Source organism: Monopterus albus, unplaced genomic scaffold, assembly GCF_001952655.1.
Source record: "Monopterus albus unplaced genomic scaffold, M_albus_1.0 scaffold128.1, whole genome shotgun sequence".
In the NCBI taxonomy this organism is placed as follows: domain Eukaryota; kingdom Metazoa; phylum Chordata; class Actinopteri; order Synbranchiformes; family Synbranchidae; genus Monopterus; species Monopterus albus.
The window spans coordinates 1,971,203-1,987,103 of NW_018128008.1; the positions used below are offsets into that span (position 1 = coordinate 1,971,203).

The 15,901-nt window shown below is 43.2% G+C and overlaps 1 protein-coding gene across 1 annotated transcript in view; it reads left to right on the forward strand.

Annotated features, from left to right (window-relative positions):
- The window catches only part of mdn1 (midasin AAA ATPase 1), a 107,206-nt gene extending 92,821 nt beyond the window's left edge, over nucleotides 1–14,385 (forward strand). The window contains 21 exon segments of the mRNA XM_020612888.1: nucleotides 3,644–3,840; nucleotides 4,081–4,242; nucleotides 4,368–4,505; nucleotides 5,639–5,774; nucleotides 6,514–6,680; nucleotides 6,795–6,923; nucleotides 7,109–7,250; nucleotides 7,822–8,117; nucleotides 8,216–8,374; nucleotides 9,627–9,728; nucleotides 9,855–10,053; nucleotides 10,204–10,377; nucleotides 10,472–10,623; nucleotides 10,794–10,883; nucleotides 11,212–11,327; nucleotides 11,550–11,724; nucleotides 11,982–12,055; nucleotides 12,301–12,415; nucleotides 12,620–12,686; nucleotides 13,144–13,286; nucleotides 13,368–14,385. Coding sequence (XP_020468544.1) covers nucleotides 3,644–3,840; nucleotides 4,081–4,242; nucleotides 4,368–4,505; nucleotides 5,639–5,774; nucleotides 6,514–6,680; nucleotides 6,795–6,923; nucleotides 7,109–7,250; nucleotides 7,822–8,117; nucleotides 8,216–8,374; nucleotides 9,627–9,728; nucleotides 9,855–10,053; nucleotides 10,204–10,377; nucleotides 10,472–10,623; nucleotides 10,794–10,883; nucleotides 11,212–11,327; nucleotides 11,550–11,724; nucleotides 11,982–12,055; nucleotides 12,301–12,415; nucleotides 12,620–12,686; nucleotides 13,144–13,286; nucleotides 13,368–13,553 — 3,119 coding nt within the window. The 3' untranslated portion in view covers nucleotides 13,554–14,385.
- Nucleotides 14,386–15,901: the final 1,516 nt, after the last annotated feature.

Consider the following 15,901-nt stretch of genomic DNA (forward strand, 5'->3'; position numbering starts at 1 on the left):
CAGGTTTTAACTTGAAGATACTGGTGAGGACATGTTGAGTTCACCAGAGTCACTTTTATCACTGACTTTATCAACCCTGTGCCTCTATGTTACTTTCTGCCGGCTTGGTTGAGCTTGTGAAATGTCTTGTGAAAGGGGCTTTACTCAGGATTTCTGTTCTTACACAGGACCTTTCCTTTTTCAGTGTGGTAACTGCTTGACGGACCGGCCTGACAACAACACAGGGACACCCTCCTGTCACAGACATAAGTATGGGAGCGAAGGTCAGACATCCTCCCATTTCTTCCTCCAGCACTTCATGAATGAAATCCCTCCCTGCTGAGCGGTGAGTCCCGGATATCGTTTAGATTAAGTCTGCAGTCCTCCATGTATTCTCACTTGTGTTTGTTTTATAATTGATTTATTCATCCACTTTTCTTTCAATAATAAACTATTTAATGTGCAATTCCTGTGAGTTCCTGTGATGAAAGATTCATACTGTCGATTTTTAGTTTTCACCTACACTTTAAAAGTCTTCATCTGAAAGCACTGGTTTGGTTGGCGCAGTAAAAACAACATTTTCCTGTCTGGTTTTCTAATATAAAATATGAAGAATATTTAATTTGACTGATGAGGGTCATTATTATAAAGATAGTGTTTTTGTTTGTTTGGTAAGTACATGTTAAGTACATCTTGTCAGTCAGAATGAAATATCCTGATGTAGAGTACTTTGAAAAGTGCACTCATATGTCATCATAAACCACATTATTATGATTTACCATTTAGATTCATTCTGAAGATGTTAGATATTACCAGGCATCTGAGGAAAAGTACAACCGGGTCATGTACAAACAAATGTTTTCTTTTTCACAGATTTGACACCACATAAAAAAGAAGACAGTTAAAAAAAGGGGAAGTGGCAAATTTACTGAATCTCAAAACTCAAAACTGCTTTGTGTGGTCACACAGCTTTCTCCTTCCCATTTTTATTCAACCACCAAACCTACAACTGCTTTTAAGAGAAGCACATTAAATCACATTTTTGACCATCTTTCCCACATTTTCACACCGACTCATCTATCTGGGTGAAACAGACCAAAATGCCACTGAAGCAAAATGACATGTTAAACATGACGACCAACGTTTACCATCCAACCTGACAGCACTGGAGAGGATCTGCAAGGAGGAATGGCAGAGTATCCCCAAATGCAGGTGTGAAAAACTTGTTGCATCATTCCCAAAAAGACTCATGGCTGTATTAGCTCAAAGGGGTGCTTCTACTAAATACTGAGCAAAGGGTCTGAATACTTATGACCATGTGATATTTCAGTTTTTCTTTTTTAATAAATCTGCAAAAATGTCAAAAATTCTGTGTTTTTCTGTCAATATGGGGTGCTGTGTGTACATTAATGAGGAAAAAAATGAACTTAAATGATTTTAGCATATGGCTGCAATATAACAGAGTGAAAAATTTAAGGGGGTCTGAATACTTTCCGTACCCACTGTATATATTGTATTTTACTGTTTATATGTATTCATATATTCTGGCCTGGGTTCGAGTCGGGGTTGCATCAGGAAGGGCATCCGGCATAAAACTTGTGCAAAATGTCAACATGCAAGTCGTCAGTGTGACGATTCGCTGTGGTGACCCCTAAACGGGAAAAAGCCGAAAGTGACTTTCATATGTATACACATATTCATAAAAACAAAAATAGATGAAACTAACAAATCAGTAAATTATTAGAAAGAGAGAGGAAAGTTGAACAACTACAGACCAGTGGCACTCACTCCAATCATTATGAAATGTTTTGAGAGAGTGATGCTAGCCTGCATTCAGAGCAGTATACTGGACACCCTGGACCCCCTGCAGTATGCCTACCGGCCCAACAGGGCCACCTCAGACGCCATCGCGGCTGCCCTCCACTATTCCCTTTCTCACCTAGAAAATGGAGACTCCTATATCAGGATACTCTTCATTGACTACAGCTCTGCCTTCAACACAGTTGTCCCCCACAAACTCACCCGCAAACTGTCCACACTGGGTCTGCACCCCACCCTCTGTGACTGGCTCCTGGACTTTCTGACTGGCAGGACCCCAGACTGTCAGGATTGGCAACAGGACTTCAGCATACTCTCTATACCGTTTGTTGTGATTTGAAGCACAGATGTCTGTCCAAATGCTTAAAGCTGGACACAGTTTTTATCACAAGATTCCAATGAACAGAACCCACTCAAGCATTAGTCCAACAAATGCACTGCCACAGAGCAAAACTTCAAAAACCCATCAACTTCTCGATCAGCTGTCTTTATTTCTTTATTTTTTTTTCTGGTGGGGTCAGGGGTGGGTAGTTTTATCCTGTTCTGCTAATGCAGTTGGGTAAAACTCAATATTGTCGTGCTCGGTAAGTTTCACTGATACAGAAAACACCCCATTTACCTACATGTAAAATGTACCTACACTCTGACTGATCAATAGGCATGTCAGACAGTGTGGTCAGCTGACCGACTTGGCAGAGACATCTGATCGTTTCTTCGGTGCAATTCACCATAGGGAGGGTCATGCAGAAAATGATTGACAGGGTGAAGCATCATTGAAATGACAAGTTCATAGTGGTATCACACACCTTTATAAAATGTGCTTTTTTCGGTTTAAATCCCTGTTAAAGGGCTTTTTAATGAGTTATGGTCAGTCTTTCGAGGCTACAGAGTACAAATTATTTTGGTAGAATAAACACTTTTAATCTGTAATATACTCTTATATTCATTTGTACAAAAATTTCAAGTACTATAACATAATTTTGGCCAAAATTGATGTTTGTTTGGGGAAAAAACACAGACAGCAATGTAGATAACTAATGGCACTATCATCTACTTTGGAAAAGAAGTGGTTCACATGTGTGTATGTTACTCCACAGTGTTTATTACTCAATGTCTAATACTACAGGCCTTAAAATGCCCATTTATGTGATATAAAAAAATTAGGTGAGACAAAAAAAACTGTTTTATGTCATTTTGTGCCTCTGTAACAGTTTGGCTGTAAATTTTAGAGTTTGACCACCAAATGAGACCAGGGCGTAAGGAAAAGGGCTGAAGAACAGTAACATTTTTATTTTATGTAATTATTTTTGAGCTTGTGCACAATAATTGGTTTGAATGAGGGTGGATGGTAAGAGGTTTTAAAGCATTTAATGATTTAACTAATTAATGAAGTATATTCATGCTGTCTGAGCTCTATTTACATTACATGTTATAGGATGCAAATGCAATGCTGTACTATAGTAGAATAGCATAATAATATAATAGAATTATAGAATATACTGTATAATAGAATAATCTAAAATATTTTTCTGCTGCTCCAGGTATTTACTGACTGAAAATACAGGACTTTACATTGTTTACAAAAAGCTGTGAATTATATTCTTAACTGTTTGATTGCCACAGCACACCACAGGTGTGATTGACAGAGTTAAGAAAATATGTCACCACACAGGGACTCTGTTAAGGATATATTTGATTGTAAGCAGGAAAAAGTACCTCAACAAAGGAGTCTGGGTTCTGAAACATTTCCTGAGAAGCTGACTTTGTCATGTACTGTATTTATAGGACTCAACTAATATTAATGAATTGGTTATTTTTAATTACATGATGCTATTTGATTTTTCAGAGGGTGCTGAGGAGGGGAAGGAGGATGAAGAGTCTGTGGAGGACCTGCTGAAACCTGGTCACCTGACTCGTCTCTTGGAGGAGGAGCTGGAAGCAGAGGTGGAGGCTCTGTGTGTGGGAAGTGTTGGCACCAGGCTGGAGAGGCTGCTGAAATGCCCAAGGACACACAGAGATGCCTGTCAGCCATCACAGCTCCAGGTATATAGAAGAGCTGTGCTGTCACTGAGCTGTCAGCAGAATTTAGTGTGCTGCACCCCCTCGTGACTAAAATATTTGGTACTTCTAGCATAAAAGGACTTTAAAATGACTGAGAGTATGACAAACATTTTCCCATACCTGAAGCTTTTGACCTCCTGATCTTAATCTCTTAATGTCTTCTGATCACATCACCATCTGTTTGTACTATGGCTTTAATGGGGTGTGTGTGTTTGTGTTTAGGAGGTGAACAGAATGTGCAGGATGCTGGTGCGCATAGAGCCTCTGCTGGGGATTTACTCAGACCTGGTGCGTTACTACCTGGCTGTGTCACTGGGAGCACACAGGAGCACAGGCAAACTGCTGTATGTACTGGCCAGCATCTTTACTGAGCTCGCCAGGAAGGTAAACACACACACAACAGTTACTCAGTCTCACTGTAAAATAGTTTAAACAAAATGATACAGGCATTTTTTCATTTTTAAATGCAACTTAAAGCAATGACCAAATAATTCTTTATTTCTCCTCAGAGTTTCTGTCTGCCTCAGGAGCTGATGACTGGTGGAGATGGAGAAGGCGCCACAGAGTTTCACAGCTACGAGGGTGGTGGTATAGGAGAGGGCGAGGGCACCAAAGACATCAGTGAGAAAATCGAAAGTGAAGATCAGGTGATGAATGGATTTTTTTCCCCTTACAAATAGTCTTAACTCAGGATCGAGTCAGATATTATTCATATAGCTCACTAAACAGGCTGTCCAGCACATGGCACCCTCTGACCTGCTTTTTTCTGAATCTGCACCTCATAGTCTTTATTATCTGAGGTTTTTTTGACAACCATGAGTTTTGAGTGAACTCCATTGGTAAGTGGCAGTAGTAAGCATGTTGAAATAAAACAAAACACTGTCTCTACACTTTCAAAATATCTGTGATCAGGCCATACATTTCATAATTTGAAGGGCATTTGGCCTTTAATTTCATTCATTTCAGAGGGCACTAAGGCCCATAGACATGGTGTGTTGCCTCCTTCTCTGTCGTGAAAAAGTATTGTGGTGTAAATTCCTCTATATGGACAAGGACCGTTGGGGACTCCCTCATCTCCCCCGGGGTTAAATAGAAGAGCTGATGAGCAACGGAGTGCTCACCTGGGACTAGTTAGTGATTTTACTCCCCTTTGCCTTTTCTCTTTAAAATTTTAACTGAAAATGAAAACATGACTATGAATATTTTATTAGAAAAATTGTTGTTCTGAACATACTAAGCTCCTAACACCTGACCCAGCTATCAGTCTCATGTGTTTTCTGACAATTTATACATCAAGCCAAACATTACATGCCTTAGTCTGCTAACCCAGTAACACTTGTGGACACCTTACAGACTTGACTTGACTTGGCGTTACTTTACATGTAGCACTGTTAGCCTGACTGAACAGCTTCAGTAAGTGCTCCGTTCTTCTTAATACATCCATGAAACACACACCCACGTGAACACGACTTAGCAAACATTTTCAGACATCACTCATCAGATCTGAAACACTTCATAAGATCACATCTGATGAGGGCACACCAGCCACCATGACTATGTAACTCTGGCACATATGGAAGGCTTCATGGCCAAATGCAAGGCCAGCAACAGCCATGGCCATTGTGAAATTTCTAACCTGTTTGTGACAGTACTAATGCTCAGATTGTCCCTTCTACAGGCATAAAAATCCAAACTAATTTCGTATAACCCACTCAGTGATTACCTGAAACTGCTGACTCTACAGAGTAATGGTAATGGTATTCCTGCCATATTCTTCCAGGTGGAGGACACCTTCCAGGAGGGTCAGGAAAAGGAAGAACAACAAGGTGAAGGGAATATCAAGGCAGAAGACAATGCCATTGAAATGTCAGAGGACTTTGATGGCCAGATGCATGATGGGGATAAGAATGAACCAGGTAATACAGATGGCTCATTTCTCTGATTGTTCTATTTCTGGTTTTGTCTCTTGACTTCCATTTCCTTTTGCTAGCACCACTAAAAGCAAGTCAAAGGTCACTGTCCTGATAGATTCATATAGGGTACATGCTTCAACACCATCACAGCTACTACAGATATCTTATTAAAAAGACCATCTTTTGTAGCTGCATTGTGTGTTAATTAACCTACAGCTAGCATACTTTGTGTTGCAGTAACTGATGCAGGTTATTTAGTTACTAGCAATGTCTGTAATTCATCACAGACAGTCACTAAACCAGCTAATGTTTTGGTCTGGAGTCTGATTTCGTCACATGAATTTAAATCACAGCTTTTCAGCTAACTTTCTCTATAACCACTGAATGAAGAAGTATTGTATTAAGTCTCATTTTGAGCAACCACTCAGACATCATATTGGCATTAGCACATTCTGACCAGTCACTGTGACTGGTTCAAGAGTGACATGGCCAACTGGTCCCAGTACTGTGTGGGTTGAGAACTGGTTACAGCAATAAATACATCTCTGTAAATAACACTGGATCTTTGTCAGACTTGTGGAGAAGTGGGTTTTCTTCCAGCTCTGTCAGTCCTTCATATTGTATCTTTTATCATAAAGCTGGTCAGATATTTTGAGACAGTATTAACCTAAAATAAAGAATGAATTTGACTAGAAACCTTCTCCACCACTGATAGGAGCATTCCTCTATTACTCATTTGCAGGTGAAGACAATGAATCGGAAGATAATGAAGAGGAACTGGACAAAAAGATGGGCAACCTGGGCGAAGGCCAGACAGACACTCTGGATGAGAGAATGTGGGGAGATGATGAGGATGAGGATGAGGAAGGAAGTGACAAAGAAGAGGAATCTGGACAGGGCATGGACCAGGTACAGGACACAACATTACCACAAAGGTTATGTAGAAGAATTTTGGAAAAAGAAAACATAGAGCTTACATGAATTGATAACCTGCCCAACAAATATTCCTCTTGGTTCTGTTAGGGTGAATCTGAGCTGGTTGCCAAAGATGACAACCTAGATGCTGCAGAGCCCAACAAAGACAAGAAAAACCAAGACAAAGAACAGCATATCGATGATGAGGGGAAAGAGATCCATGAGCAAGGGGATGAGGTACTTTAATTAGGATCTCAGGTTCATAGATACTCCTCCCTGCACACAGTCACTGCAGTGCAGCAGTCATTAAATCATTTTTATTTTTTTCATCCCAGATTGCTGTCAGGTATTTCCATCATTTCCAATCAACTCTTATTTTTATGGCTTTGCTGTGTCTGATCCATACTCTTGCTGTTTCTCAGAGGGAGTTTGATGAGAGTGAAGTGGATCCCTACCACGGTCAGCAGGACAAGAGACCCGAGTCTGAGGCCATGGATCTACCCGAGGATTTCAACCTGGACCAAGATGACGAAGATGAAGACGATGGAGAGGACGAGGGTAATGGTGAGATCTGCTGCTAAATGTTGGGCTGCCACTAAATAAATGCTTGTAAACCCTGGCATTACTGTCTAGAGAGAAACGGACATTGTTCTGGAATACATGAAGTGCTTGTGGCCATTGGCAACTAGCTTCTCATTCATTTTAAGTTGATGAACATGGACTCTACAGTGCAGCAGAAGTACTTGGTTGACAGGTTTCTGAGACCACTAGGACAGGTTCCCCTGAAATTTCAGGACAGGACAGTGGGTCGGAGAGTGGAACATGCAGACAGTGGTGTGAAGAGAATGAAGTGGAATGTCAACAGAGCAGTTGTGTGTACAAAAGCTTGTTCTGAACTCTAGTTTACACTGTGGACTATTGTGTGGCAAGGACTGATTATCACAATCAATTATTTTCTTCGGTATTTTATGATTATATAATGTGACCTGTATCAACATTTAGAAATCCTTCATGTAGTTTCCTTTAGCACTAATTGTAAAATACAGCATCTTCCTATGAAATTCTGCCTGAGATGCAATCAAGTCAAGTCAAAGTGTTTGTGCATTTAAGTCTGTTTTCTGCTCCCCTTCGTCAGAGGGGAATCCTTTTGACATCAGTGAAAAAGCCATGGACCTGGAGGAAGAGGATGCAGACAAGGATGGAGAGGAGGAGCAGGAAGTAGAAGAGATGCAGGAGGGCCAGGCTGAACAGCCAGGAGAGGAGAAGTATCAGGAGCCCAAGGCTGAAGAGGAGGATGATGTAGAAGAAGAGAAGGCAAAGGGAGATGGGGAATCTGCTAAGAAAGATGAAGATGAAGAGGAGGAGAGAGGACAGGAGGCAGGGAGAGATGAAGAGCTCTCTGTTCCAAGTGACAAAGGACACAAACCGAAGGTGCGTGCGTCAACAAAGTGCACTGTGTGATGAACACAGATGTTCTCCACACACAGCTGTGTTCTGTCCTTCGCCCTGATGATTTCTCACGTTCACAGGAGGAAGATGAGGACGGTGGGGGCGAGGAAGAGGAGCAGCCAGAGTCAGCTGAGAGGAAGGAATGCAACACAGATGGTCAGACTGGAGAGGAGAACATCCAGAGTGACACAGCAGTGGAGCTGGCAGGAGAGGCATCAGAGAGAGACCAGGTCAAAGAGGTATGCCCCCCCTTCACTCAAGCAGCTCATTCAGCACCTCTCTAGTCTCAAGTGGTTACACTGGAAACAGTGAACTAAGACAACCCTTAGGATAAGGGTTAAGGCCGTCCCTGGTAGGCTAGTGGTTACATTTGCGTGATATAATCAAAATACTCATGGTCAGAATCTCCAAACCTTTAAGACTGTGATATGAACAATATATCAAATATCAGAATAACTGATTTTAATATGTGACAGGATGTCATCCATTACAGTATAGGAGTTTGTTGTGTAGTTATTGTGCAGTATTCTGCAGTATTGTCAGTAGCTTTACAAAGTACTGAGCTGAGAGCAGGGAGTTTAGATTTAGAAATGTCTCATGACGAAGTTTAGTTCAACTCTTAGGTCAACTTCACCTTTCAACAAACACTTTTTCTCACACTGCTTTTCAAAATCACTTTAGGGGTTTTGCCATTATAAGAACCTACTGAAACATGTCATCGTGATTACACTTGTCACTGGTTCTGCCTTTGTTTCCACTATGGGGCCTCCTCTTTGGAGGTGCATTCTGGCAGCACCCTTTGGGATGTAGTACTAACATCAAATACCAGGAACGCAGGGAGGGAGCGGATGCATGTGCAGAGACGTTGCCAGTGACTGGTTAAATGTTCATGCCTTCACACCTCAAGCAGTAACATTAGAAGTACTTTGTGTAAACACACAGCTGAATGTGTGTGTGAGAGGGGTGCAGCCCCTCCCTCCTCTAAACAGAGACCAACAGAGACAAAACAGTGGAAAAACAAAGCAGGACGGTCCATGTCAACCCGAAGGCTATGCTTGGTGATGATTAAGGGAAGTACAGGGTATGCTGCTGATTAGGTTCAGGATCAGATCTCACTGTTCTGGGAATTGGTTCCAGTTATGTGGTGGATAAAAACTGAATGCTGTTTCTCCAGGTTTCTGTTTTGCCTCAGGGACAGTAAGCCGACATGTCAAGAGCATCAGATACTGTTAGATGTGAGTGAGCACCAGGTCACAAATGTAAATGATGCATTTTGGTGCTGAACCACTCAGTGCTTCATAAACCATCCATTGTATTTTAAAGTCAGTTCTTTGACAAACAGACCTGAGATTTGGATGTGACTGCCAATTCGGGTCTTTGTGAGAACTGCTGCTGTCTGTTCAAGAATGGATCAGTTCAGCATCCGCCTTTGAGTTTTCCCCCTAACAAAACATTTAAATGTCCAATACTGTAATTTTATTGGTTTGCCAGGAGCACGGGAGTGGGGCAGCTGATGCCAGCCAATCAGAGGGCCACCAGTCAAAGCTGACAGCAAGAATGGCTTCAAAAGCACAGACTCAGAGCAAGACTCAGGTAGGACTCCCCACACTGAGGGATCTCACTCTGATGACTCTCCACTTACACATCCCTTTGTCTTTCAGTCCATCACAGCACAGGTTTTTTTTTTTTTTTTTTTAATTGATTTCATTGTTGTTTCAGAGCTTCAAGAGAAAACCTGGTCAGGCAGACAACGAGCGATCGACTGGTGACTACAATGAACGCGTAAACAAGCGGCTGCGCACCGTCGAGAGCAGCAAGGACAGAAGCGAGGACCACAGGCAGAGTGACGCTCAGCAGGAGTCAGACCTGTACGAGCACATCAGCCAGGGAGAGACAGCCTACGACACACAGACCTACGGTCAGTGACCCCAGTACTCACCAAGGGAATGGGAATTTCAGTTGTACAGCAGCTGTTGTAGGACAACATTTAATATTTCTCAATGTAACCTCAGATTAGGTCTTTAAGTGCATGAATGAAAGTGGTATATCCGGGTCTTTCTGTCTCCAGATGTAGCTAGTGCAGAGCAGCAGAAAGCAGTGGGGGCTCAGCCAGAGCAGGAAGAAGATCAGACCGATGAGGGTGTCGCTATGGATACAGATGACAAAGAGGAAGATCTTCAAGTCAGTGAGGTTCAGGACCTGAAGCCACAGCAGCTGGACTCAATGAAGGCCTCCCAGAAAGGTGGGAACATGTCTCCTTCCACTCAGCATTTGTAGTTTTGGTTTAGTGAAACCTGCACAGCCTCAGAATTCTCCCGCCTCTTGTTCTTGTGCAGGTGTAGACAGTGGAGAAATGGAGGTGCAGAGGCAGGAAGAGGACAAGGAGAGATGGAAGGATCCACGACATCCCAGAGAAGAGGAGCGAGCAGAGAGAAACACAGAATCCTCAGTTCATGCTGTTCCTGAGCTGCTGTCGGACACCGTGCAGGTCAACACCCATTATATCAGAGACCAACACTTTCTTCTTTCTACTTGTCTTACACAAACTTTCTTTGGTCTTCTGTTGCTCTTACTATTACTTTGTGGAAACAGTAAGAAAACACTTAAATATATTAGTTACCAAAGTTCTACTTTAAAGCCATGTGTGTGTTTGTGCAGAAGGCTGAACAAGACCCAGAGGAGCTCAGGAGGGAGATGGAGCTGCAGCTGGAAGCCTGGCACAGACTGGCTCCAGGAACTCAGGAGGAGGTGAGACTGACTGTTTCCAGACAGACAGGAATAGTGAGTTGTAATGGTTCTGTTAGAACATGAGACATACAAACAGACTTTTAGCATTAATTAATGCCTTCAGTGGAATCTTGCAGTTAAGTAAACTAACTATAAACATGGCAAGGACATGAACCAGGTTTGGACACAGCCCTTGAGAGTCACTGGGGCACATTGGCTCATTAGTCACCCTGACTTTCATGTGACAGTCATAAAACTGTCTGGGAAGGGGCATCAGTGTTACTGTTGGTATGAAGCTATGACGCCAAGGTTCTAACTTGTGACTAACGTGTTGTTGTGTGTGTTGCAGGAGAATGCAGCAGCTTCCATGTGGCATCAGTATCAGATTCTGACCTTGGCGCTCTCCCAGCAGCTGTGTGAGCAGCTCCGCCTGATCCTGGAGCCCACACAGGCCGCCAAACTCAAGTTAGTACCAACACCGCAACAGCTGCTGTGTAAAGATTTAGGGAATTGCTGAGACCTAGTGATTGTTTTGTCTTGATTTTGTTTGTGATGATGAAGCTTGAAATGAGAGGAAGTCTAACTGTGTGTCTGGTGAGGCTGTATATTTAATCAGAGGTCACCTCAGGAGAGGTTGAATGGATCAGTAGCTGGGTTTATGGTTTGTGATGCTGCGCTGCTCCACAGAGGTGATTACCGCACAGGGAAGCGTCTGAACATGAGGAAGGTGATCCCCTACATTGCCAGTCAGTTCCGGAAAGACAAGATCTGGCTGAGGAGGACCAAGCCCAGCAAGAGAGAGTACCACATCTGTCTGGCTGTGGACGACTCCTCCAGCATGGTGGACAACCACTCCAAACAGGTAAGAGAGCTCAGATCTCTAACCTCATATGTCCACATTCAGAAAGCTGTGGAATCACTGGAGAAACTAAGTCATTACTGGTTCTTCACGCTACTAGTCATGTTAATGTTGTACTGCTAGAGGACAGGACAGGGCAGGGCCTTTCACTCTGCTGAAGGCATCATGCTCAAAGCACCATGATGAATATGGTAAATACAAACTAGAGTCCAAGAAGTGTCTTACAAAAAACCGCCCACTGTCTCCTGTGTGTGGTGCAGCTGGCGTTTGAATCCCTGTCTGTGATCATCAACGCTCTCACTCTGCTGGAGGTAGGACAGGTGTCTGTGTGCAGGTAAGAACATTCATGTATTTGCACAATGGTGATACAGAGATACAAAGTGATACGATGGCATTAACAGCAACACAGGGAAAACATGAGGTTATGAAGAAATGTGGCACTGTGCGACAAACATCTGGTCATCAAAATAAAAAGAAACAAACTGACAAGAGTGAAAGTGGACACAGTCAGATGTACGGTTTGTGATGTTACACGGCCTATACAGTTATTTGATGTCTAATGTCTGCTTATGAATCCAGTTTTGGCGAGCAGGTGCAGCTGCTCCACCCCTTCCAGCAGCAGTTCAACGACGAGTCAGGGGCTCGGATCCTCAGACTCTGTCAGTTCCAGCAGAAGAAGACCAGAATAGCACAGGTGGGAATGCTCATCCACCGCTGTTCTCTGTGATCTGTGTGTTACTGACAGATAATCATTTCATTTATTTGTGTAGCACTGCTCTAAACCACCATACAGAATACTTCATATAGCACATTTTCATCCACAAAGCCAGTTCAAGGTGCTTCACACAATACACACAGTTAAACGTGATGTGTCTGTCTTCACCTCTGTCCTCTGTAGTTCTTGGAGACCTCAACTAAAATGTTTCTAGCAGCACGACAGCAGGTTCCAGGATCAATAAACTCAGGTATGACTTGCAGTACTTATGAGCTTATTTTGCTGGGGGGGGGTCAGGAAAGTGATTATCCATCTTTTTAATGAGGACTTTTGTAGAATATACACATCTGGTTTGAGAATGGGTGCATGCGTTGTGACTGGAGAGGTTAGGTACCCGTACATTCATTATAGTGGGGCTTCTTTGGTTTGCACTGTGCCAAGTACAGTCCCAGAGTTTAAGCAGCAACATCACTTTGCTTTTTGATTTCTTACTTTACTGAGTGTAAACACAGTTTTTTACAACATAAGCCAGATGTTTCAGATGCATCAGTGTCTCGACTGTCAGTTTAATTCAGAAATCAAAGCATATGGTACCAAATGTATTATTTATCAACTGTCACTTTATTCGGTGATAATATATTTCTGTATGTTCAGCTCCCTTCAGGTGTCCACAGAGACCCCAGTTAATGTCATGCTCTTCTCTACAGACACGGCCCAGCTGCTGCTCATTGTGTCTGACGGCAGGGGGCTTTTCCTGGAAGGAAAGGAGCGGGTGACAGCAGCTGTGCATGCAGCAAGCAGCGCAAATGTGTTTGTCATCTTTGTGGTACTTGACAACCCCAACTCACGGGTAAGCAAAGCCCAATTTGACCCTTTAATTTTAAAAATCTGTGTACACAGAGTGTAACTAAGCACTGGTGCTGTGCTGCAGGACTCCATCTTGGACATCAAGGTGCCCATCTTCAAAGGGCCAGGAGAGCTGCCAGAGATCCGCTCCTACATGGAAGAGTTCCCCTTTCCCTTCTACATCATCCTGCGAGATGTCAACGCCTTGCCAGAGACCCTGAGTGACGCAATCAGACAGTGGTTCGAACTAGTCACGACAGCTGACCATTAGACCAGTGAGAAGCCATCTGTCCCAGGAAGGGAGGAGTGATCAGCAACCACCTGCATAATGCTGCTAGCTTCTCAGTCTGAACTGACGAAGACGAACTTCCCGCTGTACATGTGCCTTTATTTTCCTTTTTTACTGTAGAGCTGTAGTTTAATAGCAACCTTTACCGTTTCATCTTTATCAGGGGAAATCTTTCTTTTGTAATGTACCAAGCATCGCTTTAAAAGTCTGAGATGAAATGATAGAAACAAAAATGTGATTTCCTTGCGTGTGAAACCTCCTCAGTGAAAAATCAGTAAATACCTCTGTCCACTTTGTACAATACCCCCATGTTTGTACAGAAGTTTTACTCAGTGTTACAAAGAGCATCAAATGATTCATCTTTGGTGTGAGCACAACATATGTACAGAGCCATAGGATTGTTTCTGTGTAAAAGAAAGTCCTAGCCTAACAGTAGCATGTTGGTGTGGCCATGACTCAAATGTGCCTTGGAGAGGAAAACGACTGCATCTCACTTGAACCCACCGTTGCAGGGTGACCGATCAGTGGTAGGGTCACAGCTCTGTCTGGATTTCTACACATTCAAATGTCATACACAGTTTGATAATTGCCCCAGTATAGCCCGCTCTTGTGTTTAAAAACAATTTATCAGCTGTGTTGCTCTTCCATCCATGCAGCAACTTCTGCTAGAGGAGAGCTCAGAGTTGCTCGCTGTGGCTATAAGGAGTAGGTGTTGATGAAATGCGCAGTGAAATGTTTATCACTGCTGTGTTTTGTGCTTCATTACATTGATTTGTTAAACCATGACACCAGTGATCTTGACAATAAACAGTTTACAGTTGCTCTGTCTATGCTTATGCTCTTTATACTGTAGATCTTTGGTACAATAGACATTGTGACTGACATTGCAGGAAAATTCTTAAAATAGTCTATGTGTTGAATATGTTGCAAGCTTTAACATCATATCAATTCAATCTTGAAGTTGGCATTTGTGCGTTTTATATGGAAGGGGGAACATTAGCTTAGGCTCTCAAAGGGTGAGGCAAAGCAGAGCAGCCAAAAGTGCAACTCATAACTGTAAGAGCTCACATCCACGCAGTATTATCAGGGCCCTGGAGCTGGATAAAGAACGTCATGCTGTCATCATTGATGTTATTACTTGGTAACACCTGTCCAGTTCTGAATTGCCAAACGTTTTGCCAGAGGTGGAAAGTAACTAAGTACATTTACTCAAGTGCTGTACTTGAGTATTTTCATTTCATACTTCAACTTCACTACATTTCAGAGAAAAAAATATTGTACTTTGTACTTACTACATTTATTTGATAACTTACCTAGTACTTTTCAGAAAGAGGTTAATAAAACAAAATACAGTATAATCAAGATTTATTGATCCTTGGTGTAAAATTCACAGGCTACCCAGCAGTAAATCAAAGTAAAAGCATCTAAGCTAGTTAAAACCCTGTCACCAGACAAATTAAACTCTGGACCCCAGAGACTGAAGGCACCCTGCAGGACTGTTTGTACTGAGTACAAAGCTGCAAAGTACAGACTGAGGAAAGCCATCACAGTGGCCAAGAGGCAGGACAGAGAGAAGCTGAATGGCTTCTATTCTACTGCTGACTCCGGACGAATGTGGCAAGGCCTGCAGCACATCACAGACTACAGGACCACCACCAGCATCATCAGCTCCACCGACAGCCTGCTGGATGACCTCAACCCCTTCTACACCCGCTTTGAGCCCTCCAGCCACAGCACAGAGAGGAGGCGCACAAACACCACCCAACCCTCCACTAACTGTCTCACCAGGCCAGGTACGCACAGTCCTGAGGAAGATCAACCCCTGCAAAGCAGCAGGACCGGACAACATCCCTGGGAGGGCTTTCAGGGCATGTGTCAGTGAGCTGGCTGATGTTCTCACCACCATCTTCAATCTCTCCCTCAGCCAGAGCATCGTTCCCTCCTGCTTTAAGACCACAACCATCGTCCCCCTTCCCAAGAAGAGCCTGGTCACCTGCCTGAATGACTACAGGCCAGTGGCACTCACCCCAATTATCATGAAGTATTTTGAGAGCGTGATGCTAGCCCGCATCCAGAGCAGTATACCGGACACCCTGGACCCCCTGCAGTATGCCTACCGGCCCAGCAGGGCTACCTCAGACGCTATCGCGGCTGCCCTCCACTATTCCCTTTCTCACATGGAAAATGGAGACTCCTACATCAGGATCCTCTTCATTGACTACAGCTCTGCCTTCAACACAGTTGTCCCCCACAAACTCACCCACAAACTGTCCACACTGGGTCTGCTCCCCACCCTCTGTGACTGGCTCCTGGACTTTCTGACTGGCAGG